General features: G+C 44.6%; 2 protein-coding genes across 8 annotated transcripts; one reads left to right on the forward strand and one right to left on the reverse strand.

The window, feature by feature from the left end:
* Nucleotides 1–889: 889 nt before the first annotated feature.
* Nucleotides 890–10461, reverse strand: LOC309329630 (uncharacterized protein). Of its 5 annotated transcripts, none has more exons than XM_081840582.1 (6): nucleotides 10042–10461; nucleotides 8183–8276; nucleotides 5311–6332; nucleotides 3936–4111; nucleotides 3068–3202; nucleotides 890–2089 (listed from the first exon to the last, which is right to left on the reverse strand). In XM_081840582.1, exons 3-6 carry the CDS (start codon nucleotides 5795–5797, stop codon nucleotides 1703–1705), a joined length of 1185 nt encoding a protein of 394 aa, XP_081696708.1. In that variant the 5' UTR covers nucleotides 5798–6332; nucleotides 8183–8276; nucleotides 10042–10461; the 3' UTR covers nucleotides 890–1702. The 5 variants fall into 5 exon arrangements, with proteins under 5 accessions (XP_081696708.1, XP_081696707.1, XP_081696709.1 ...); XM_081840581.1 differs by having other exon boundaries at nucleotides 8183–8336; XM_081840583.1 differs by lacking the exon at nucleotides 8183–8276 and having other exon boundaries at nucleotides 10042–10309; nucleotides 10360–10455.
* Nucleotides 10462–12618: 2157 nt separating this feature from the next.
* RNPS1 (RNA binding protein with serine rich domain 1) lies at nucleotides 12619–22460 on the forward strand. 3 transcript variants are annotated; one of them, XM_081840399.1, is made up of 8 exons: nucleotides 12626–12742; nucleotides 16665–16859; nucleotides 17140–17295; nucleotides 18182–18337; nucleotides 18759–18861; nucleotides 19397–19550; nucleotides 20375–20516; nucleotides 21519–22460. In XM_081840399.1, exons 2-8 carry the CDS (start codon nucleotides 16789–16791, stop codon nucleotides 21622–21624), a joined length of 888 nt encoding a protein of 295 aa, XP_081696525.1. In that variant the 5' UTR covers nucleotides 12626–12742; nucleotides 16665–16788; the 3' UTR covers nucleotides 21625–22460. The 3 variants fall into 3 exon arrangements, with proteins under 3 accessions (XP_081696526.1, XP_081696525.1, XP_081696524.1); XM_081840398.1 differs by having other exon boundaries at nucleotides 12627–12742; nucleotides 18146–18337; XM_081840400.1 differs by lacking the exon at nucleotides 16665–16859 and having other exon boundaries at nucleotides 12619–12742; nucleotides 18146–18337.
* The last annotated feature ends 1466 nt before the right edge of the window (nucleotides 22461–23926 follow it).

The following is a 23926-nucleotide window of genomic DNA, read 5'->3' on the forward strand; positions in this document are numbered from 1 at the left end:
ATAATAATTTTGGCAGGGGAGGGGATTATTTGGGTCCCAGTGGCACCCTGTTCCACATGCTTGGGCATCATGCATACTGCAAAGAGCAAACACTGCTCTTTATTATTTGTGTTGTCCCTACAGAAGCTTGGGGTGGGGGCAAATAGAATGCACCAGTGTTATTAGTACCATGGTACCAGAGGCAGCGTTATGTGGTGCCCCATAGATATTGTGTATAAGACTGCAGCTTTATATGCCCCTTTGACACATGTGGATTTGTTTTGTGGCATTTTGCTACACCCCTATAATGCAGTGGTATTTGGCTTTGGGCAGTAAAAACTTGTCTTAAGTTTCTTTGTGCTGTTTTATTAAGGTGAAGAAGCCTTAGACAAAAACATGTGCCTTTTTGCTTGAGGGCACAGTAAGTTATATTGACAAGAGCGAGGGGAAAATGAAGTTCCTGTTGTGTTTCCAAGAACGCAGGTAAGTACAGAACGGCTTCCCAAGAAAAATCTGGGTAAAAACAGAAGTCAGAAATGTGAAGACAATCCAAACACACATTGCTGGAGGTGCAACGAAACCAAAACAGGTGTATTTACATTTCTGAACTGTGCAAAAATAAAACCTCTCTGTATAACAATTATGAACATTATCCTTTTATGTATGTTTTGATCCAAACTTATAAACACTGTTCTACAACTTTTAGCCAAATCTTCATGTATTTTCTGCAATGGTAAGATTTTTAAAAAAAAAACAACATGGGAAAATATCTAATCTAGCTACATTAATTTAATACTCATTGTAATCTGTCTTCACTTTTTGATTTATTTAACTTACTGCAATGTGAAGTTTATATTGTTTATAAAACGGTAATTTTAAAAAAGAACAAATTATGAAAACAAGGCACACGTGTGTAAATAGACAATTTTATTCTGAACGTGGTCGCACAGGGCCTTGATACAGGTCATAAGGGACAAGGTACTCCCTAACCAATCCTGTGCAAGGTATCCCACAAAGAATTGGGACGCAGCTCACACCCAGCCTTTGCCAGCATGCTGCCCTATGCTGGCTGTGACTGTAGTCCTAAACACCTGGAGGACATCAGGTATGCAAAGGCTGTTCTAACCCCATTTACTTTGCAACTGCCCCTGCCATACGAGTTTGACTTGCAGGATTTAGTGTGTGTCTTTTTCTAGAACCTGCAGATCTACTAATCGGAGCCAGGTGCGAAAGACATACCGTATTTTTCGCTCTATAAGACACAGTTTTTCCCTCCTAAAAAGTAAGGGAAAATGTGTGTGCTGCCCTCCGGGGGCTTCATGGGCTGCCCCAGAAGCCTCCGGAGGGCAGCGGGAGCTCTTGTGGGAAGTGGGGGGCTCTGTCCCTTCCCCCACCTCTCAGAAAAGCCCCCAAGAACTGCACTCCCTTTAAAGAGCGTGCGGTTCTTGAGGGAGATGGGGGAAGGTACAGAGGGCAGCTTACCTGCGCGCAGCCTCTTCCAGGCAGGGGGAGCCTTCATCCCGCTGCCTGGGAGAGGCTTCAGTGGCTATCCCAGAAGCCAGATCCCACTTGCTGTTCGGGCTTCTGGGATTCAGAATTTTTTTTTTCTTGCGTCTTAGGTGCGTCTTATCGTCTGGTGCATCCTATAGAGCGAAAAATAGAGTACACTTAGAACATAAAACAGCTCACCCATTACCTCCACTGCCATCCCCGTAGTCCTTGGTCAGATAAGCTCCATCTTGAACTGGCTGAAGCTTGGCAAGGGTGGCGAGGGGTCAGCCACGTTGTAAGGAGTACAGGAGGCATGGGCAGGGACCGCCCCATGGCCAACAGTGGAGCTGAGCTGCTGCAGCGTCATGAGAAGCTCCTGTTGGAAGCGCTGCTGCTGCTCCTGTTGGCGTTCCAGTCGGCACTGGCGCTCCAGCACCATATGCACAGCCTGCGCAAGCTTCTGGACCTCAGTGTGCACTGTGTCCAGTTTCTCTGCAAGTGGCTGAGGGTTGGCAGCAGGGACCAAGGAGGTAGTCATCTGAGCTCCCCACTGAGGATTCTGATGAACTGGAGGGTAGGTGGGGTTAAATGTACAAGTCTGAGTACTGGCATCTTTAGTCTAGAAAGGGGAGGGGGAATCCAAAAAAGAAGAAGAAATGGCGTGTTAAGTTGTGGGTGAACATATCAGACGACACAGCGATTCTTCAAACAGCTCTTGTTTATTCACAGGCCAGGACAGAACTGAACTGAAGGGCTCAGTCAGCCTGCTTATATAGAGCTCCAGTACCACGTTACTGTAACAACTTTCTAAAACTTTCCAATCATTGAACGTCACTTTCGATCCTTCATTTGCATAACTATCTACAGTATCCCCCTGCTGGGCCAGGGTGTGAACTTCAGTACATAACACGGCAGGATCACCAAATAGTTATTCTCTTCTTCAATTAAAGACTCTAGCTCAGGAGTCACAAACATCACAGGTGCCAGGATGCCTCCTGTGGCATTTGCAGCAGGTCTTCATAAATATCCCCTCTGAAATCCACCAAACACCAGGGATTGTTAGCTCTTCCTGCTCAATTCCTTGCACCGTCTCAGCTTCTCCTACTTTGAACATGCCCCCTTAAAACATGTCAATATTTCATTGGGTTGGCATCTTACCCTCTGTTCAGAGGAGAGGTGCAAAGAGGTTCTCTCTGCGAGTGAGCATGGTGGTGGCTGATGTAGCTGCCTTCCCCCCCCCCTTGTTGCGAGGGGAGAGGGAGAGCACGCCCACACCATTTTGTGGCCCTGTCTCTGTCTCTTCCCTTTCAGATGATGTGGCAATTACCCCATGCCCTCAAGGCAGCCATTTTGTAACTGATGCCCATGGCACTTTCTCAAAATTCCAAGCATTCCCCAAAAGGTCAGTGGCCCCCTGCCCTAACTCTTCTCCAACTGGGTTCTGAAGTTCTTACAGACTCTCTTACCACCTCAATGTGCACAATCCTTCAACTCCCACCCCCGCCCCCCAAAAAACAATGAACCACCTTTTGCTTGGGAGCCTTTTCTCTTTCTGACATGCATCGCTATTAAAGCATGCAAACTCCGCATCACTTACGTCTGCAGAGCAGCCAGAAGATGCCATCGGGACAGGAGTTGTCCCCCTGGAAGGATGGCCAGTTGGCTGCACCCTCACCATGAAGGGCAAACTGGGTGTAGAACCAGATGAATTCTGCCCATTCTGTACATTTGCCTAACGGACAAGGGAGAAGACTCAGTTTCAGCTTAAGAACTGTACTTCCAGAATATGAAAAAAGTGCAGGTGGGAACATTCATTCAGTTCAAGGGCCACATTCCGTTCTGGGAGCGAACTACATCCCAGCCATGCAAAAGGCAAGAGGGTCGTCTCCAGTCACTTTCAATATGTCTACTCTGAGTAATACTTGGCTAGATACAATGCAGACGTTTGGCACTCATGCAGCACTTCTATCCATCCTGCATCCACCCTGTGTATATTTTGCTCTAGGAGGCTTGGTCTGGTCACAATCGAGTATACAACTTCCAAAGTTAACACTAAATACATTATTTCTGAATAAATTTAAAAAAATTAAAATTTGTTCAGTAGCACCTTAGAGACCAACTAAGTTTGTTCTGGGTATAAGCTTTCATGTGCATGCACACTTTGACTGCATCAGACCAACACGGCTATCTACATTATTTCTGCTAAATGAGCCACCATAACCACTAGAGGGCCATGAAAATTTGTGTCCCGGGCTTTTTAGACTGGTCTACCCATGCGCTATCTGAATCCAAAGGGAAAAAATCAGCTCTCATACCCCACTGAAGGACACCAGACCCATCCTTTCTAATGCTCTAGGGGTTGCATGAAACTACTCAAGAATAATAGGGCTAACTTGGGATTCTATTCTGGGCTTCCAATCATTTCTGTCTGTCTCTCCCTCCCTCTCTCTGTGTGCCTTTCCCACCTTTTTCTGGAGATGAATGGCCCGGCCTACGATCTTCCTTTTCACAATCAAGGCAGGATTCCGGGCAGGTGGCAGAAAGGCCTTCCCTTTGCCATTCAGATTATGCTGAGGAATTGCAGGTGCAAATGGAGTCAAGCAGCTAGGCGACACAGGTTTTGGCCCTGGGCAGTTGTCACCTGGAAGAGAAAAAGAGAAAGAAGTGAAGGTGCCTCAGTGTCATCCCAACAGAGAAAAGCAGGGTAGCAAACTAATATGGTGCCTCCCAGATGTGCTGATGGGGACACATGCCAGGAATGTGTGATACCATTGCTAAACATCTGCACTGGCTGCTCATCTGCTGCCAAGCCAGGATTAGGGTCCTTGTATTGATTTACAAAGCCCTGAACAACTTAGGTCCAGGGTACCTTAGGGATGGCCTGAACCCTTAGATTGATCACTGAGATCATCTGCAGGTGTGTTGATAGCTGTCCCCCAAGTTGGTGAGGCTCATTTGACATCAACACGAAACAGAGCCTTCAGTGTTATTGTCAGCCCAGTGCTATGGAATACTCTGTCCATGGAGACTTGGCAGCTGCCTTCTGTTTCAACCTTTAAACACCTGAAAACTTTTATCTTCCTCCAAGCCTATGCAGACAATTAAGAATGCATCTTCCCATAATTGTTAATTGATTCATTTATTTTTAATGTGTTCCTTAGTGCTGTCAATCGCCTTTGAACTCTCCATCAGTGCTTCTTAGCCGATAGGCACTGACAGGAAGCCCCACTTGCAAAGAAATTTGCAGCAAAGTCTGTACCTGCCCAACACCAATGTTCACATACAAGTGTGGGGCAAGTGGGAGCAGTTTCTGAGGAACAGCCTCATGGGCCAAATTGGGACATGTGCCAGGACGAATTAGGCCCATGGGTTTGGTGCCTTAAGGCCCATGGGTTTGCTGCCTTAAGCCCTGGCCATTAAGGGCTTCATAGGTCACACGGCACTCAGAACCAAAATAGAAGCTATTACCCCTTAGAAGTGCTCAGTGGCGTAGCGTGGGGGGTGCAGGGGGGGCCGGCCGCACCGGGCGCAACATCTGGGGTTAGGGCAAATCCACGGGTTAGGGGGCGCAAATCCACGGGTTAGGGGGCGCAAATCCACGGGTTAGGGGGCGCAAATTACTTGCCTTGCCCCGGGTGCTGACAACCCACGCTACGCCACTGGAAGTGCTACTAAACCGTCACTCACCCTCCAGCCCAGAAACCCATAGAAAGTGGACCCCTGACAGCCTGCACTTGCAGAGGGTGGTTGCTGTGAGCAAAGGTTGTGGGAGTTTTCTTAAACAGGCCTCAAGCAGAAGCCAGCAGCACATGTGAACAAGGAGGCTGTGCAAAGCTTTACCCATATTCTGGCCCAGCTGAGATCCGCTGGAGAGGCCCTCATGGGAGGCACTCTGCTTCCCAAACGGCCCTCCATCCTTGCTCAAGGAAGTCACGCTAATTATTTTGATGTGCTCCTCGCCATCACAATGGCCGTTACAAGGCGGCACCTCATAGCTTGGGCCAACTCCTGCCACAGAGCCAGCAGGTTCTCTCTGCCCATGGCGCTCAGTCTCGTTTTCCTGCAGTAACTTCCAGAGCTGGTTGTCCTCCCAGCCAGCTTGGTCCACAAGAGTCTTCCTGCTTCCATTCTCGAGAGCAGGTTGCAGAAAAGAGACAGGTGGGGGCTGGCTGGGCTCAACATTCTTGCGCTTAAGGAACAGGTAGATGGCTTGCGGGGTGACCCGGATGTTGTCCAGCTCCAGCACCTTTTTGATCTTGCGGAAACTCAAGCCGGCTTTGCGCAGCTCCACAATCCGTTTCTTGGCATGGTCGTCTAAGCGACCCATGGTGGGGCCAAGGACTTTGGCCTCTTCCTTTAGTCAAATGGACAGTGGCTACATTCCAGAAGAATACGCCGTTTTCAAGGTAGGGTACGTTAACAGCCAACAGAGACCTTGATGTGGACGCTGCTAGATTAGCAGGTCAAACAGGCAAAATGGTACTGGGGAAACAACCAGTGTTTCTTCCAAGGTCAAATGGTCACAAAGACTGTTGCACCATCCTATAGAAAGCCACTGCAAAAGTTAAATCCATTCTGAAATCCAGCAGCGATCACCAGCTCCTGAGCTGGCCAATGGTCTTTTCCATGGAACAAACACTTGTGTATTTTTGGATTTATATCTCCCCTTCAGAAGATGGGCAGGGAGTTAAAATATGTATATCCTTTTCTGTAGCAAAGGAAGACTCCAATAATGCTTGTGCAGGAGTTAAAAGCATCAGTCTAACCCTGTCCACTCAATGCCCACACAAGAAGAGAAGCCATGCTGGGGAAATCCCTCTCTGATTTCTTGCAGTTTTCTGTTTCTTAAGCAGAACTTTGGGCTGGAAGAGAAAAGAAGAAAAAACAACAACAACCAAGGATAGAATAAAATTATTCTCATTAAGAAAGAAAGAGAGAATAGGGCTCTATCTGGTGGATGCTTCTGAACACCTAAATGGACCATCTGGCTGAGGATTAGGCAGCGTTCTAACTTCAGGTTTCCCCTATGATCACACAAACCAGGGTAGCTACCCTGTGGCCTTCCAGGTGGTGTTGGAGCACAACTCCCATCATCCCCAGCTGTTGGCCATGCTGGTGAAGCCGATGGGAGTTGGGAGCCCAATGACACTGGTCTTATTGCGTACATTTGTTTCTAACATCTGTTGATTTTAACGATAATTTGGTCATTTTATTATGTCTGCTGTTTTCGTTGCTATTTTATACCATTTTATGGAAAGTACTTAAGGATTTTATTGCAAACTAAGTGAATATAAATGCTGCTAAATAAATAAATGCCTCTGGAGGGCCACACTGTTAGCCAGCCCCACAGAACTTAAACAAATTCCAAGGACAAAGCAAGTTAAAGTGACAGTATTACAGGATAAGCAGCTGTGCACTTATCAAAAGCACTGTGAATTGTTTACTGTAGCAGGGCCTGGGGGCTCAGATGGCAGCAAAGTAAAATCAAGCAAGGTTGACCACCAAGTGGAACAGAGGCATGCTCTGCCAGAGATCTTGACACCCCAGTTCGGGGGACGGGGACGGGACTTTTCTTAAACTAAGGGCCTCATTCCCATCTGGGCAGGGGCTTCAGAAGCGGGCAGAGCAATGGATGCAGATTTTACCTTTGCAGAGTAGACTACAGTGGTGCCTCGCAAGACGAAAAGAATCCGTTCCGCGAGTCTCTTCGTCTAGCGGTTTTTTCATCTTGCGAAGCAAGCCCATTGACGGCTTAGCGGATTAGTGCTATTAGCGGCTTTTAGCGGCTTAGCGGATAAGTGGCTTAGCGGCTTAGAAAAAGGGGGGGGAAGGGGGGGAAACCAGCAGGAACTCGCAAGACATTTTCGTCTTGCGAAGCAAGCCCATAGGAAATTCGTTTTGCGAAGCACCCCCAAAGCCTTTCGTCTAGCGGGTTTTCCGTCTTGCGAGGCATTTGTCTTGCGGGGCACCACTGTAGTTTCTACAGCCAGCCCTCCTCTATTTTTCATCCAGCCAACAAGAAGCAGTATCAGAGATTATGGACACATTCCAGCCAGGAAAAAACAACAACCCAAAACACTCCAAGACAGCTAGGAACAAAGTAGGGTTGGTGAGAGGTATGGCCAGAGGAAGGTATATGGGGCCACACAGAGAGGCCTGGAGGGCCACATTTCCCTCATTGCTTAATAACATCCTACACACCATTTCTAGAGCATTTTGTCTACGTAGAGTCTTCAGAAACAAAGCCTTGCTTCTATGGTTCTCTGCCCTGTTAGGAGGGCATTCAAGGAAATGTGTGAATTGTTACTCATGTTGCCACAACAAGCTTTCAAAGTTAGAGAATGTTTTGAAATTCAAGGAACACACACACACACACACACACACACACACAAACCTAGTGAGCCAAAGAAGGTTTTTTTTACAGATGATGCCACAGCAACGATGCACTTTTGTAGGCCAAAAGCCAGGCCTGTACAGACACATTTCAAACAGTACACATTGTACAGAATTCATGGGTTATTTGCCCTAGAAGTGAATTGTGATGTTGCAAGGATCTCTTTTGAACAGATTCATGACAGTGGGAGTATTTCCACAGGATCAGAGTCCACCTAATTACACATCATTACAACCTTTCAGAGAAGCTTTAACCTAAAGACAATGCTGGTTATCCCAAGGAAAGAAAGCAAAATACAATCTGAGCTCTTTGACTTACAATTTAGAGGAGGTACAGAAGTTTTCCCTTTACAATGAAGGTTTAAGGGTTGAGAGAGAAGTCTAGGGGTTCACAGCTGCCTGGAAGCTTCCACCTGGGCTTACTGTGTTATTTTAGGTAGACTAAAATCTATAAAGGCCAATACCATTTTCTCCTGTAATAAGCACTAACAATAGATATGTTTCATTATCCAAATGTAATAAATGTCTCCAGCCCAGGGAAAGTAGACTATCAATTTTTGATAGTAGTTAAAACCCTAACCCTGTGGGCATGTCCAGTGATATTTTCTTTTTGGTCCAAAGATGTTATTCTTATCAATTTTGCACTGGCAAAATCCTAGAAATTTGCAGATGTTCATGTACTTTTAAATTATATTTCTATTGTATGCTGCTTAATGGCAGAACAACAATAATAGATTTTACATGTCCTAATGGTCACTAAAAGCCTGGAACAATAAAAATGCACCATCTACTGTTCAGTGGTCTGATGACCTTAAAGTCCTTGCAACATTTGAGTGCACTTTCTATGAACACCAAGTTCATTTGAAGACATATTAGGACATCTAGATGGCACATATTGATCTATATGTACAAACTAAGATGACTGTATTGATGTTTAAATGTATTATTAATGGCAGCTTTTTTCTATTTTCCTTTACACCCTAGATTAGGATGAACAAGCAGCTAAAGCCCTTATAATGTTCAAACCATTGCCTAGCTAAGTGGAATGTTACCAGGAGACATAATATTCCTTTACTAACTGCAGTGGGTTGGCTTGTTAAACACAGCAGTTAAGATACTACACTAAGAAAACAGAAGATTTTACTGTTAGGCAACACTTATTAAAGAGTTATACAACATATAAGAAGGTACACTTAGAATCCCTGAAGCTGTCATTTGTTAGTATAACCCACAATCCTATTTCTCCTAAACTGGCTTCTTGCCCAAGGGTACATAATCATCAGGGATTACAGGTTCTGGTGCATTACTTACCTTGAAAGCTAAGAAAAATCTGTTGAAGGAACTGTATGATCTGTATGTCTTCCTATATTTTAATAATCAAGCCTAACTAAAAGGTCACAATGAGGTGTATAAAATATTTTGAGTTCATCAAAGCTCCTCACCAAGCCGAATGTGAAGCAAAATAAATAAAGAGTGGGCAGGAAGAGGTTGTTAGGGTTTTAGGCTGCAATCCTTAAACATGTCTAACCTGGAAGAAGGTCCCATTTAACTCAGAGGGAGATATTTCTGAGTAGACATACGGTACCTAGGATTACATTAACACACTGCCCAGGCTTGCGCCTAGTGCAGTGGTTTGGCTTCACCCCAGGAGGTACCTCCATTCTCTTTTGGGACAGACAGATGCCAACAAAAATAAATGTACGTATTCCGTTTTCTACTGCAGCTGGCATGCAAGTTACATAAGTAAGACTGAATGTGTGTGTGCTTTATTTTCCAGCCAGGTGAAAAATTGTGTTATTTCTGTTTCTATTTATACCCCGACATTCAAGTTTGAATCTTTCCAAGAGAGCTCTCTTTTATTACTTGGGATTGTAAACTAAGAAGAGTTAACTGCACAATCTTATGCATGCCCAGTCAAAAGTAAACCCCGTCGAGTTCAATGGGGCTTACATCAGGTAAGCAGACAAGAGAATTATAGCCTAAAAGGTTTTGATTAATTCGGGGGAAACTTCCTCGCTCCTTTATAGATGTTTATTACTAACATTAGCATTGATACCAAAAGGTATTACCCGGGGGTTCCTTTTAGTTTGTTTGGTGATGGACAAAACAACAACAACAAAAACCTAGCCGCGATTTCTGCACAATTTAATAACAAACGACGAGAGCAATGAGACAAACCTGCTAAAATACAAAGCGCCCTTCACCAAATCTTGACCGAAGAGGCGATCTCCATGGCAGCCAGGTGTGCAAAGCTAGCCCCTGCACGCTTAAACATATGTTACTCCCACGCGAATCTCATTCCCTAAATTGGTGCAAAGTTGCAATCTTCATAGCCTCCTTCTGTTCAAAACTGTTCCGGCTGCTTCATAAAGGATCGCGCTGCTGAGAGGAGAAACGCCGCTCCGCCAACTCAAATGCTCTTTTTGCACCTCTCTAACCCCAAGTGCTTCGGTTCTGCACAGCCTGGACTAAGCAGCAGCAACGCTCCAAACTTACGCCGCCCTTCTCCCCAACTTTGCACAGTCCCGGGGCTGCTGACGAGGCTTCAGCAGCTGTTCGAAAAGCTACAGCCTTCTTTGTTTGATTGGGGGAAAGCCAAACTTCTCAAAGCCTGCTGGGAACAAGGTTTGTGTACTAGGAGGAGCTCCGCTGTAACCCTTTCAGGGAAAGGGGTCAAGGGAAGAAGCAGCTTAATTAACCCTTGCAGGAGAAGAGCCGCCTTCCTTCCAAGGTTTATGTAGGATAAACGTTTGCTAATGTTTGTTTGTTAGGCAAGTCTCCCCTTACATTTTCCCAATAGTGATGTATGGAAGTGAAAGCTGGACCATAAAGATGGTTGATCGCAGAAGAATTGATGCTTTTGAATTATGGTGTTGGAGGAGACTCTTGAGAGTCCCATGGACTGCAAGAAGATCAAACCTCTCCATTCTTAAGGAAATCAGCCCTGAGTGCTCACTGGAAGGACAGATCGTGAAGCTGAGGCTCCAATACTTTGGCCACCTCATGAGAAGAGAAGACTCCCTGGAAAAGACCCTGATGTTGGGAAAGATGGAGGGCACAAGGAAAAGGGGACGACAGAGGATGAGATGGTTGGACAGTGCTAAAGTTAACTATCAGCTTCTACTCCTCAGCATTAACCCATGCTTACTCTACTCAGACCTCTGCCATTTTTTAAAACAGTTTCCTCCAATCTTGCAGCATCTGACATGGTTTTAAACCACCATCCCCGCCTCCCTATTAGTGGCCCTCCCTTCTCTCTTTTCCATGCCCTGGCCACTGCTGTTTACTTTTGCTTCCCTATCCTGTCCTGACAAGATAGAAATCCTGGATTGTGATGCAGCACTACAAACCCTCCCACGGGGTCTCTGTGACTGCACTACATTCTTAAATATTTATTACAGTACATGCTTGCCAGACATTTGAGGCCCTTGAGCATATTTGTAAACCACAGCTAGGCATTGTGCCACCTAGGCATTGTGCCACCTGCTATGATAGAATGCTTCCTTCAAACCTATTTTCAGCTGGTGGGGGTACCCTACGGGCACAAATGTGCCTGCAGCTGAGACATTGATGACCTTTAAGTGATTATAACATTTTACATTTAATAAATAAATATGGTCGGTTCCAAACAAAATTAGCTGAACTTGTGTCCCATTGAAATTAGTCAAACAAGTTTGTCATGATTTAACTCAATTCCCACTGAAATCTATGGGAATTTAGACTGCCATTCTAATTCTACTGGGAGAAAGTCTCACTAAATTAAATAGAACTTACTCCCAAGTAGATATGGTCAGAATTACACTATAAATTGAACGAAGTCTAGATACAGTACATCCCACAATGAGGCGTGTGGTGGTTGCTTTGTTTTATAGCTGGTAAGTAGATTTAGTTTGTTGTACTGGACATTAGTCATGTCATGTCATTAAACTAACATATTCACAGGTAGCTGTGTTGGTTAGCTACCTATAAAGAAAAAAACCTCTAGAAATAACAGTGGTGTAATAACTTTTTTGGAACAAACTAAAAGTCATAATACATAAATAGGTTATGTGTCTATCTGTACAACCTGCCAACTAAAGATAGCATTTCATATATTTTATGAAGTTGACCCTACTCCATGAAAGCTCACACCAGAGTAAACACTGTTTGCCACATGCCTCTTTTATTTTGCTGTTTTAATCCTTGCCTGCCTGCCACACAGCTGCTTATTGATTACATTTTATCCTAACCTTCCTCCAAGGAATGCAGGGCATTTATGAAGTATCCTATTTTATCCATGCAACAGCCTTGTGTGGTAGGTTAGGCGCTGCCTACCGAACCTCACAGGGTTTGTGCAAGGATAAAACTGGTAAGGGAGAAAACAATGCATGCCACCTTGAGCTCCTTGCAGGAAGAATAACGACATTAAAGGGATCTGGACAGGCTCTAAGCAGTCTCCTTTAGCCTCCCGTGCCAGGGGTCTCAGCAGGCCTTCCCATTTGAGTTTATTAAAATGTTTAATGTCCAAAGTGCTAGGCATTTGGAAAAAAATCCTACACGAGCTAATAATTCTTTCAACTTCCATTTCCCCTTTCCATTATCATGTTTTAAGAACACCTAAGTGGGTTGTTGTTGGGTTCTCCCCACCCTCCTAAAAAACCTTCTTTTTTATCTCCATGGGGCCTTAAACTACCACAACAAAAAGGGTTGATCTGCCCCTTTAAGTGGGGACGGTAACCATGGAGATAAATGGCTACCCCGCCTCTCCTTTCTGCGCTTCCTTTCGTTCGGTGACGCTATCAGCGCGCGCCGCCTAGCGGCTCTTTGCCGCTGTGGGGAAGGCGGCAATCCATACGTCACCGCGAGCGCGACGAGGGGGCGACGGTCGGGCTCTGAGGATGTAAGTAGAGGGGAGAGGCGGTAATCCGTCGCCATCTGCCCCGGTCCGGTTGCAGTTAGCCGTGACTGCGCCCGAGTGTGGCAAGAAAAGGTTCCCAGACGCTGGGGGTGGGTCTGTGAGGGAGGTCGGCCCCGCGGATGAGCTCGAGGAGCGGGGAGGCCTTGGCTGGAGGGGAGAGTTTGGGAGCCCTTAGAGGCGCTGAGGGGGGTCGGTTGACTGAAGCGGCAGAGCCGATTTGCTCCGCCCCTTCCCGTTTCCCTCTTTCTCCGTGTCGGGCGAGGAAAACTCGTCTCGCCAGCTAGGCCCGGTTGAGGAGGGGGTTCGTTTCTCTTCCCACTCCGCTCTTCTCCCTTGAGGGGTCTCCCGAACTTCCGGGAGCCCACTCTGAAAGTCTCCTTCAAGCCCCCTTATTTGCCTGACCAGTACTGTGCACATTCGAGTTGCCTCCTTCTATTATTATATTGATCGTGTTATCTATTTTATGTTGGGAAAGATAACCCCTTATCCAAGGAAATATACAGGATGGAGTTTATGGTTCTTCTCTCCCTTACCCTCGTTTTAACCTCATAACAGTCCTGTGAGTTAGGCCTGTTGTGATCCCTCAGACTAGCCAAGGCCACTCAGTTGAGTTTTTGTGACTGACCAGGGATTTAACCCTCTTGCTTCTGTAATGCTAAGTGTTGCACCACACTGGCCCCATTGGTTACCTCTTAAACCTTGGCTTCCAGCGTAGGGATTCTCAGATATGGCTTTATGTTGCAGCAATATGGTGCTTCTGCTAGTAGGATTCTTACTTTTACATGTAACCTGTTGTCTGTTCAGCCAGCTTGCAGAGCTAGTACAGGATATAGCTTGTACCTGGGAAGCTCAAGTTCAAATCTCTGGTCCCTCTTGGGCTTAGAGGGTGGTCTTGGTCTTAGAGGGTCTTCTTGGGATGGTGGTAGTGAAGAGCAGTAGTGTGGCAGGTGCTATTATAATTCACTTAATATTTCATTATCAATAGCAACAAAATTGCCTTTCAATAATATCAGTGATTACTTAGACAAATATGCAAGTCCACTGATATGTTAAAAACACTAAGACTAAAAACATTCACTTGATTATGTAACAAGTGGCTTTTCACCACAGTGAAGTAAATGTACTGTATTGCCCAAACACAGTAAGGTATACAGGTAGCCATTCTGCTAGCTTTGTGAACATGCTGATAAGAGTCAGTTTGCAAAGCCTGATTCCCACAGAAAGACCTCTAGGCACTATTGAAGTTTGTACACAATATTGTTTCTTTTTGGGCAGCACTGGTAAGCCTGGGCTTGGTGTTCCTGGTTTTACAGCACTGAGGATGTGATATACAGCAGACACAGTTCTCTCTTACTGAGGGTTCACTGATTTCTCTTAACCACCAAGTTATTTCAAGACCTCTTTTAACCTGAACAGTTCTTTCAAATTGTTTTTGTACCATTTAGAGAGTGGGTCATGAAGTGTGGATATAGAGGAATAATACCTTTAATCCCATTTAATTTCTTTGTTGATGAAAACATCTGCTGGAGTACGTCCTACTGCTTCTTCTGAAAATGCTCCTGTCTGCTACATAACACAGGGCTACATTCAGCATTGTCAAAGCAGAATGACTAAGAAATCTGGGATATCCAGACACAGGTTTTCTGAATTTGAGTTCTTCCCTAGGGCAGGGAATATCATTACACACCTATGTTTCTACAATAGCTGTGAGTGACACAAAAGCAAGAGCTGCCTTCTTGAATGACTCGTGCAGAAACACTTAACCAGAGCTTCAAGTGAAAAGCTAAGCTTGTGGGAATAGTCTTCTGCTATAGCAGAAGCAGAGTGGTATAACAGTATGTGCTTTCCCTTATGTTTGAACTTGCAATTTAAGTTACAGACATCAGTAGAATAATGGCCTGTTGGAGCTTACTTTGGACCTTCCCAAAGGGTTATTTGCATAAGCACATTATACACAGTTTGTGTGTATAATGTGCCTGAGAGAAGTCTCAGCACATGAAAATGCATCTTTAATTTTAATCCATGTTGCCCTCTGTAAAGTAATAGTTCCAAGTGTTAATCTTAAAGATGACAAAACATATTTGTCCTTTGTATGTCAAATGTACATCAAAGCAACCTTGCTCTCTCAGTGCCTGTTGAGTTACTTGAGCATAGCAGTGTACAGGAATTGAACTACAAGGATGAAAACCTTTGTTTTCAGAGTTTCCACCCATTTCCCATAGGTTGCCCTGATGCTTGTTCGCTAGAGAAAAATACATACACTTAATCTGAAATGTACAGTACCCTGTACTCTACCATTCTAAAATAGTCATTGTTTTTACCTTGGGTTCTATACTGAGGGGTAGAATTAAAGTACTTGAAATAAGCTATCGCCTTCTCAATCCAGCCCACGGATGGTCCAGGAATCAGTGTGTTTCTACATCAGTAAAATGTGTCCTTTTATTTGCATCTCTGGGTTATTTGTGGGGCCTGCCTGGTGTTTTTACATGAGTAGAATGTGTGCTTTTATTTAAAATGCATCTCTGGGTTATTTGTGGGGCATAGGAATTAGTTCATTTCCCCCTCCAAATATAGTCCAGCCCACCACATGGTCTGAGGGACAGTGGACCGGCCCACGGCTGAAAAAAGTTGCTGACCCCTGGTGTAACCCATAAGGACTTCCTGTAGCTTATCTGGAAAAGCCAGCAGCATTTCCAACTGAGGTTCTTTTATACCACAGATGGGAAATACAGTGGTGCCTCGCAAGACGAAATTAATCCGTTCCGTGAGGCTCTTCGTATAGCGGTTTTTTCGTCTTGCGAAGCAAGCCCATTGACAGCTTAGCGGATTAGCGCTATTAGCGGTTTAGCGGCTTTTAGCGGATCATCTGATAAGCGGCTTAGGGCTTAGGAAAAGGGGGGAAAAAGGGAAAAAAAACCGCGGGAACTCGCAAGACATTTTCGTCTTGCGAAGCAAGCCCATAGGGAAATTCGTTTTGTGAAGCGCCTCCAAAACGGAAAACCCTTTCGTCTAGTGGGTTTTCAGTCTTGCGAGGTGTTTGTCTTGCGGGGCACCACTGTACCCTCCAAATTTTGTTGGCTTGCCAACTCCCATCACCCCAACCATTGGCTATGCTGGCTGGGGCTGATGGGAGTTGGAGTCCAAGAACATCTGGAAGACCACAGGTTTTACCACCCCTGTTGTGTGATCTGAGGATAGGGTTTTGCGCTGTGCTTCTGCTCTGTTACATTTAATAGTCTCTGGGGGTGACCCTGGAGCTGAAATTGCAGACTTAACTGCAGCACTCTATATCAATACAAATTAAAGCTTAGCAGTAGTAATGAGAAACTGCATTAAGAATTTAGGAAGAGCAGTAGAAATCCTTATAAACAATTAAAATCTACTATAGTTTCCCTGGGACTTAAAATGCTTTCTTGCTACTACTGTACCACAATGTCCTGTTGAGGTACCTTGCTTTCTATTGCAGAGGTAGCCGACGTGGTGTTCTCCAGATGTTGCTGGACTATAACTCCAATCATCCATGAGAGTTGGCTTTGATGACAGGCTGATGGGAGTTGGAGTTCAATTCATATGGAGGGCATCATGTTGGCTACCACTGTCCTGTTGTAATGCTGCATATCTTAAGGAAAAGTACTAAGAAATTCAGGCTGAAAAACTCTTGTGTGCTTTGCTGTGTGTTCTTCCTCCTTTTGAAGGGTGATTAGAAAGAAAATTCAAATGCTCTGTGTAAACACACTCTTAAGTTGTTCAGCAGATGCGGTTTTCAAATGGGAAATAACAAGCCACACAGAAGTGTGTGAACTATAATGCTTTGCATGAAGCTTGTGCCTTTTCTTGTGAAGTGGGTTTTCTTTTCCTCTGCCTATATGTTAACTGTCTCATATCCCTTTTATCTTGTCACTAGGCTGCTCTTTGGAGTTTATTGCATTCGCTTAGGGATCGTTTCTCAGAATCAAGGAGTTAGAAGTAAGCTTTCAGATAAGTGAGCCCCCCCAAAAAAGTGCCGCTTTTGGACTCGGAAGGGGAAAATGGAGCTGTCAGGAATGAAAAAGAAGAGTTTGCTAGGAATCAAAGAAAATAATAAAAAGTCCAGCACTAGGTAATAATTGTCTGAATGTTCAAGGCCTCACCCCTCTTGGGGGATCTGTGCAGACTCCTAGGGATTTCCCATCAAGCATGAGGAATTAGAAATGCATCTTCCCTCCTTTTCATAATCTCCATATATTCCACACCATTGGCTTTCTTTCATGAAGCCGCTCCATAGTGTAAACACTGGGGATTTGTCTCTTAGCATCTTTGTAGCAGTGACATTTCTTGCTTTTGTTGCAACTGAAATTGCGGGGTTGGAAATTGAGTTTCTGAACCTTTGTACATTAAAGGGCTCCCTCTCCTACCAAGCGCAAGGACCGTACAGAAGAAAAGTCCAAGGACCGATCCAAAGACAAGCCAGCTACAAAGGAGTCAAGCGAAAAGGATCGTGGGCGCGACAAAACTCGCAAGAGGCGCAGCGCCTCCAGTGGTAGTAGCAGCACCAGGTAAGCAGAGTCAGGAATTCTTGGGTTTCTGAAGGCCGTTTCAAGGACCAGGCCTTCCCAAGGATTCTTAATCGGCAGTTAAAAAATGATGCCGCCATGCTCAGGCAGAGGAAACCTTTTAACTCTTCAGATGTTGGATACAGGGATGGAGTTGTGGTGGCTGTCTCACCATGCCCTACTTGTGAGATTCCCAGGAATGTAGGGCAGTTAAGCTTGAGAACTTAAAATACGCCCCTTGATGTGAACCAGCAGGTCGGTTGTAAGTTGAGTGAAGCAGTAATGCTGAACACATACTTGACTTCAGATCCTCTTCTCTGATTGAGATATTGGGGGTTTGTGTGTGGTTTCGTACAGGAGGTCTGTTTGCACCCCAATGATCTGTTTGGAGGGGAGGCCCTTCTTGGTGTTCATCTTTAGAAGATGTGTGTCCTGCATTTACAAAGGGGTGTGTGTGTGTTATGGGCACTTCAACTGTGGAACACCCTCCAAAGGGAGGTAATTTCAGAGACTGTTAAAACATTTTTCTTTGCCTGAGCATTTTAGATGGTGGCATTTTTAGTGGGTTGAATGGTTTTTCTCATTCTTCATTAAATTGGTTTTATAAGGTAATTGTAATTTGAGGTGAATTTTGTATATTGCTCTGAAATCTGTTTTTCGACAAAGGACCATTTATACAATAAGTGAAATGATTTAGAAAGATCATCACCTCTGCATTGGGAAGTGGCCAGGTTTGGGTTGGAACTGCAAAAGACAATGGTGTGTTCTTTCCAACACCTTCAACAGTTATTGGGGGTTATCGGGAGAACACCCTTGCTGCCATTAGTCTCTTGCATGACACCTTCTCTGCCAGGTCTCGCTCCAGTTCCACATCCAGTTCTGGTTCTAGCTCCAGCACCGGCTCCAGCAGTGGCTCCAGCTCCTCCTCCGCGTCAAGCCGCTCTGGGAGTTCAAGCACATCCCGCAGTTCCAGCTCCAGCAGCTCATCGGGTTCTCCAAGCCCATCTCGACATCGGCATGACAACAGGAGGCGTTCCCGTTCAAAGTGAGTCTAGAGTACCGGAGGCTACTGGCTACTTTATTTCCATTGGCCTTGATAAGTGCTTCCTGTAAGACAAGGGTGGCGAACACTTTTCAGCTCAAAGGCCATGTTTCTTTCTTGGGGAGGGGCACATGCTAGCAAACTTGGTAGATAGTATCAAATAAAGGTCCCTCCAAGCCCTACTGAATTTTAGTTAAGCCTCAATAGTTACTCACTTTTAGCATAATTATTTCTTGCAAACTATAAATGGCCTGTAGTTGTTGCACCAGCCACTTTTTTTTAAGTAACAAATTTAGCAAGGAATACAGAATAAGATCATTGGTGTTTTTTTGTCATGCTGCATTGATTGGAGTTAATGAAGAGCTTGGGTTGCAAATCCATACGTTTAAATTTTTGTTTGACACTTTTTGTTTATTTCCACCAGGTCTAAACCGCTCAAGAGAGATGAAAAGGAACGGAAGAGAAGGAGTCCATCACCCAAACCTACCAAAGTACATGTTGGGAGACTCACCAGAAATGTGACGAAGGTAACAGATGCCTGTTGTTCACTCGTACCCAGAAAGAAGTAAAAAGGCCAAAGGGGGTGGGGAAACATAAGTCCCCCAGAACCCATGGTCTGACTCAGTATAAGACAGCTTCCTGTAAGTCCATATTGAATATGAATGCTGGGAATGCTGTTGACCAAGGGTCCCTCCCAGTATTGATACACTAGATCTCTATGGGGAGAGTGCTGTTGTGCTCAGGCCCTGCTTGCGAGTGGCTTGACCCCTGTGAGAACAGTGTGCTGGACTAGATGGGCCACTGGCCTGGTCCAGCAGGCTCTTCTTATTCTCCTATAGATATAGCTGAGTAAAGTTCAGGTAACCTGGGAAGCAAAACTGTTGAAGCATTTCAATATGTAACTGAATGGTCTTCACTCTTTCTGTTCAAATCCAGTTAAAGGGGTGTGTGTGTGTGTTGCTGCTGCTTCCGCCGTTGCCCATTCAGTGTTTTGTTGTTATGAAGATGGAAGGTAATGAACATTTGCCATGAGCGTTAAGGAGCTTGCTTTTCCTCTTCCAGGACCACATAATGGAAATATTTTCCACTTATGGAAAGATCAAAATGATTGATATGCCAGTCGACAGACTCAACCCACACCTCTCAAAGGGTTATGCATATGTAGAATTTGAGAATCCAGATGATGCTGAGAAGGCACTGAAGCACATGGATGGAGGTGGGTTTCAGAAGCTGGCTGCATTGTTAAGAGGTTTGACTCCTACATGACTGAAAAATCTGTAATTTGAGATGATCCCCCCATTAAAGCAAGGGTTTCAGATTTCCCAAAAGTGATATAGGTTCTACCAGCTAGGAGGGCTCTTTGCAGAGCACACCTGAACAAAATAAGGCTCTAGATTCTTCCAAGTTTTACTCTTATAATAATACAAATATATCATTTAACTGTATGACTTCTTTTTAATAAATCAACCTCGTCTGCCAGGAATATGGGCTGGTGGGACCTCTGCAACCACATCATGTTGGTTCTGGCCCAAAGTGAGAAGGGTGGATCATCCTGATGAAAATGGCCCCCAAGGTAAACTGCATTCTCCAGAAAGGCAATGGACCTGTGGGCATGAGCAAAAACCTTGGAATAAGTTGGCAGCAATTATTCATAAAGAAAGCAGAGGCTTGTCCCAGGAAAAACTTGCAGTCCCATGTTGGACATTTAAAAACTTATAGTGTAGGTCAGAGGTTACAAATCTTGATGCCAAATCTTGGGGGGCTAATGACCCACAGAGGGAATCAGTCAGGGAACTGGGCCTGATTGTAATAGGTAAGCAAAGTGGTGTTTGCAGTTCCCCAATGTCTTTTTGGTACCCCCCTGCATGTATGTTTTACCTGTGTATTAATATCTCCCTCTAGGTTCCCTGCTCCCCCACACCATTGCCATAGTTTGACCTTCCCTAGTGAGCAAGAAGGCAGTGGCTGCAGGGGGCCTTTGCGTCAATCCCTCACCCTGCTGAAACAAATCAACTTTCTGCTTCTGTGATCTTTAAATAGGGCAGATTGATGGTCAGGAGATCACTGCCACAGCTGTCCTGACTCCTCGGCCCAGGATGCCTCTCAGGCGTTTCTCCCCTCCGCGGAGGATGTTGCCGCCACCGCCCATGTGGCGTCGTTCTCCACCTCGCATGAGGAGAAGGTAGGTTGCCTTTGTGGAGCTGGGTAAGCTGGAGGGGCTTAGTTGTTCACAGCTGGTAGGAGCTCTGTCCGGGGAGGCAAAATAAAAAGAAGACACCTGCGGACTCAAATGGGTCACACCAAGGATGGGCAGTGAGTTACTTCCTGCACTACAGCTGATGGCAAACAAAGACTGTCCCTGCACAAAGTATTTGAAGGATAGGCATTAGCATCAGTTGGTTTGTATGCCACTTTTCCACAGCAGAGCTCAAAGTGACTCACAGCATACCAAATGTACAATAATAAATCCAGCAATTTTATTTTTAAAAATACTTTAAGAAATACAAAATAAAAAAATTCCTTCCAGTAGCACCTTAAAGACCAACTAAGTTAGTTCTAGGTATGAGCTTTCGTGTGCATGCACACTTCTTCAGATACGAAACACACGAAAGCTCATACCTAGAACTAACTTAGTTGGTCTTTAAGGTGCTACTGGAAGGAATTTTTTTATTTTGTTTTGACTATGGCAGACCAACACGGCTACCTATCTATATTTAAGAAATACATTAGGGGAAGGCAGGTGGAAGTACTTGCGCCATAATAGTTCCAGCATTCTCTCCCCTATAGATCCTTCTCAAGTGCTCAGGGGACATGTGTGTAAAATCTTACAACTAATAAACATATTCTAAGTTTGAACCTATGCTTTAAGTCGAGATTGATGGAATATTTTTATTGTTAATATAAGCTGATGTTTTGTATTTGCAAAAATAAAACACTGATCTAGGAACTGAGAAAATATTTATTTTATTTAGTTACTATTATACAGTTGCTATATTGCTTTTTGCATTAGGGTTCATTTGCAAAATGTTAGCATGCTGAACTGCCTTCACCCTTTAGGATATAAGAACTACTCTTGAATGCTGTTGAATAAAAAGGGACTAGAAAAGTTTGGATTACTTTTGATATCCATCCATTCTCCTAACTGAAGCTCTGCTCTCTTCCTCACAACTATATTCCCTTTCAGGTCCAGGTCTCCCAGGCGCAGATCCCCAGTTCGCAGACGGTCACGATCCAGATCTCCAGGCCGCAGGCGTCATCGCAGCCGATCCAGTTCCAACTCTTCCCGATAAAATGTGGGACTTGGCAGCAGTTGTTTTTTTTTTAAAACTTAAAAGTGCATTCAGTTTAAAAATTGTACCTTTTAAAAATAAAAGAGGAAGGAAAATAAAACGAAGGGAAAGCTGAGAAACTGAAACCTAGCCTAGTGTCTTGGGCCCAGCAGGGTGAACTGTGGACTTTTGTTGGACTTAAAAGTCCTTTTAAAAGGGAGCTTTGGTTTGCAAGTTCTCAACAAGAAACATTGTTCTTTAGACATGATACTGTCCTCTTAAGTCCAGTGAAGTCTCTTGTTTTTAGGATATGTCAAAAATAAATTTATACTGTTGGAAGTAAGAAATGGCAGGTTGCAAGAAAACCCTCAGCAAATTTAGATACAGACTGGTTCCTCTCCCCCCACCACCACCCTCAGCCCTTAGGGATGTTGGCACACAGAAAAGCTTTTTCATATTCCTTGCAGCTGGTGCATTTAACCAGCCTAAGAACTGGGGGACTAGGACTAGTGTTCTTTTTAAGTCATCCCTTCCTTTACTAAAATGTTTCTGGTGCATTGTTCACACGCCCTGTCCTTCCCAAGACCGATGTAAATGCTTTCGCTTTTAGAATATGTGAAACAAATAGGCAGAAAAGCTGTTTCTCTTGCCGCCTTCCTCCTGGGGCGGAAGGTGAGGAGTCTGAGACCAATTGGGATAACTAGTGTTCAGTTTGCAAAAGGCCAAGAGATTTGCAACCTATTGTACAGTCATTACTATAAAGTTTGATTTTTGTATACCTTTAGCATCTTGTAGTCATGTTGTTGGTACTTGTGTGGAATGGCAAGACTGAATAAACCAATAAGGTTTGGAATAAATGTGTATGGATTCTTTTGTATTTGAGAAATGTGGTGGTGGTTCTGTGGGCTTAAAATTTTACCACTGAATCCTGCAATGGCTATCCTGGTTTCTCAGCCCAATTTTCAATGAGGCATCCAAATAAACCATGTCTCCACCTGCTCAGAACAGTGTGTAGGACAAAAAGTGTACAGGACGAAGACAGGATTTTAATGTTTCGATATTCATTTAATATTGCTGTATGTTGCCTTGAGGTTTGGTTAGGGAGGTGGTATAGAAATGTTTTTAAAGTAACAAGATATTACTAAATTTGTTACCTGCCCTGAGTTCATAAGGTGGCTTCAGCTAAAGGGCAGATCATCAGCAAGAGAAAGTCCTTAGCTGTAGACAATTTTATTGCCTGTGCTTCCAAGTATTTCCGCACCTCTTCTTTCCTAGGTGATCATAGAATTGTAGATTTGGAAAGGGACCACAAGGGTCATCTAGTCCAAAATATGCAGGCATATTTTGCCCATTGTGGGGCTTGAACCCATGACCCTGATATTAAGAGACTCCTGCTCTACAGAATGACCTACTCTGGCTTAGAAGCAGCCATTCCAGAAGCACAACCTGTCATCATGGCGGCCTCTGTTTTCCCCTGAAACAAAATAAGATTGCCAGCGGGGTTCATTTTCTGCCTTTTAGGCCATGATTAAGTGGGCTACACCACTGCAAGATGTAAGAAGGGTTCTGCAGGAGCTTGGTGACTTCAAAGATTAGCTAAATGTTCCACTCTGATTAATTACTTTTTAAAAAATAATAAAAATGCAACTGGCAAGGGCATTTTAGAAGAGCCAGATGAGGGGCTGGTGCTCAAGACAGTCAACAAGTCTTGGGATCGATTTCAGGGTTAGGGGTAGTGGTTAAGAGCATTGGATTAGGTAGGATCCCAGGGAGCAAGATTCACTTTCCTGTTCAGCTACAAAGCTCTCTGGGTTATATTGGCCAGCTCAATAACCTACCTCACAGGATTGTTGTGAGAATAAAAACGGGGAGGGGGACGAACATACATGCCAACCTCCAAAATCCTTGGATAAAGAATGGGGTATGAATACAATAAATAAATAAAATTCAACCCAACAGGGAAACCAGATTCGGGATGTAACACACCACGCAGAGTCTCAAAAACAGGCCCTCTTCCATGACCTGGCACTATAGAAACTTTATCGTTACTGTCTCTTTAAGAAGGAGGGCGGAAGAGAAAGGGGGCGGACCGGGAGAGCGCGAGAGCTGCGAAGGGTCGTAAGACATATCAGCAGATTCGACAGGCTCTGCTCGAGGCGGCCGCACATAAGACAGGAGCGTCGAATCGGCTGCTGCTGTTTAGACCAACGTATTACCCGGAGTGTTGAGGACGGACCGTAGAGAAAAGGCAGCGCAACACACAGAGATAAACTTCCGGTAAAAAGCGACGCCACTGGCGGTTCCGCCGCAATTAGGCACCATA

The sequence above is a fragment of the Podarcis erhardii genome (assembly GCF_964252035.2).
Source record: "Podarcis erhardii genome assembly, chromosome: 14".
NCBI classification, from domain to species: Eukaryota; Metazoa; Chordata; class Lepidosauria; order Squamata; family Lacertidae; genus Podarcis; species Podarcis erhardii.

Excerpts from the sequence above, each read along its gene's own strand:
- LOC309329630 (XM_081840580.1), bottom strand. The coding sequence starts at position 5,797 with ATGGGTCGCTTAGACGACCATGCCAAGAAACGGATTGTGGAGCTGCGC. Across the intron at positions 4,112-5,310 it reads TCAGCTGGGCCAGAATATGG|GTGACAACTGCCCAGGGCCA; the intron begins GTAAAGCTTTGC and ends TTTCTCTTCCAG. Across the intron at positions 3,203-3,935 it reads CCATTCATCTCCAGAAAAAG|GCAAATGTACAGAATGGGCA; the intron begins GTGGGAAAGGCA and ends CTTGTCCGTTAG.
- RNPS1 (XM_081840398.1), top strand. The coding sequence starts at position 16,789 with ATGGAGCTGTCAGGAATGAAAAAGAAGAGTTTGCTAGGAATCAAAGAA. Across the intron at positions 17,296-18,145 it reads AGTGGTAGTAGCAGCACCAG|GTCTCGCTCCAGTTCCACAT; the intron begins GTAAGCAGAGTC and ends CTTCTCTGCCAG. Across the intron at positions 18,338-18,758 it reads AGGAGGCGTTCCCGTTCAAA|GTCTAAACCGCTCAAGAGAG; the intron begins GTGAGTCTAGAG and ends TATTTCCACCAG.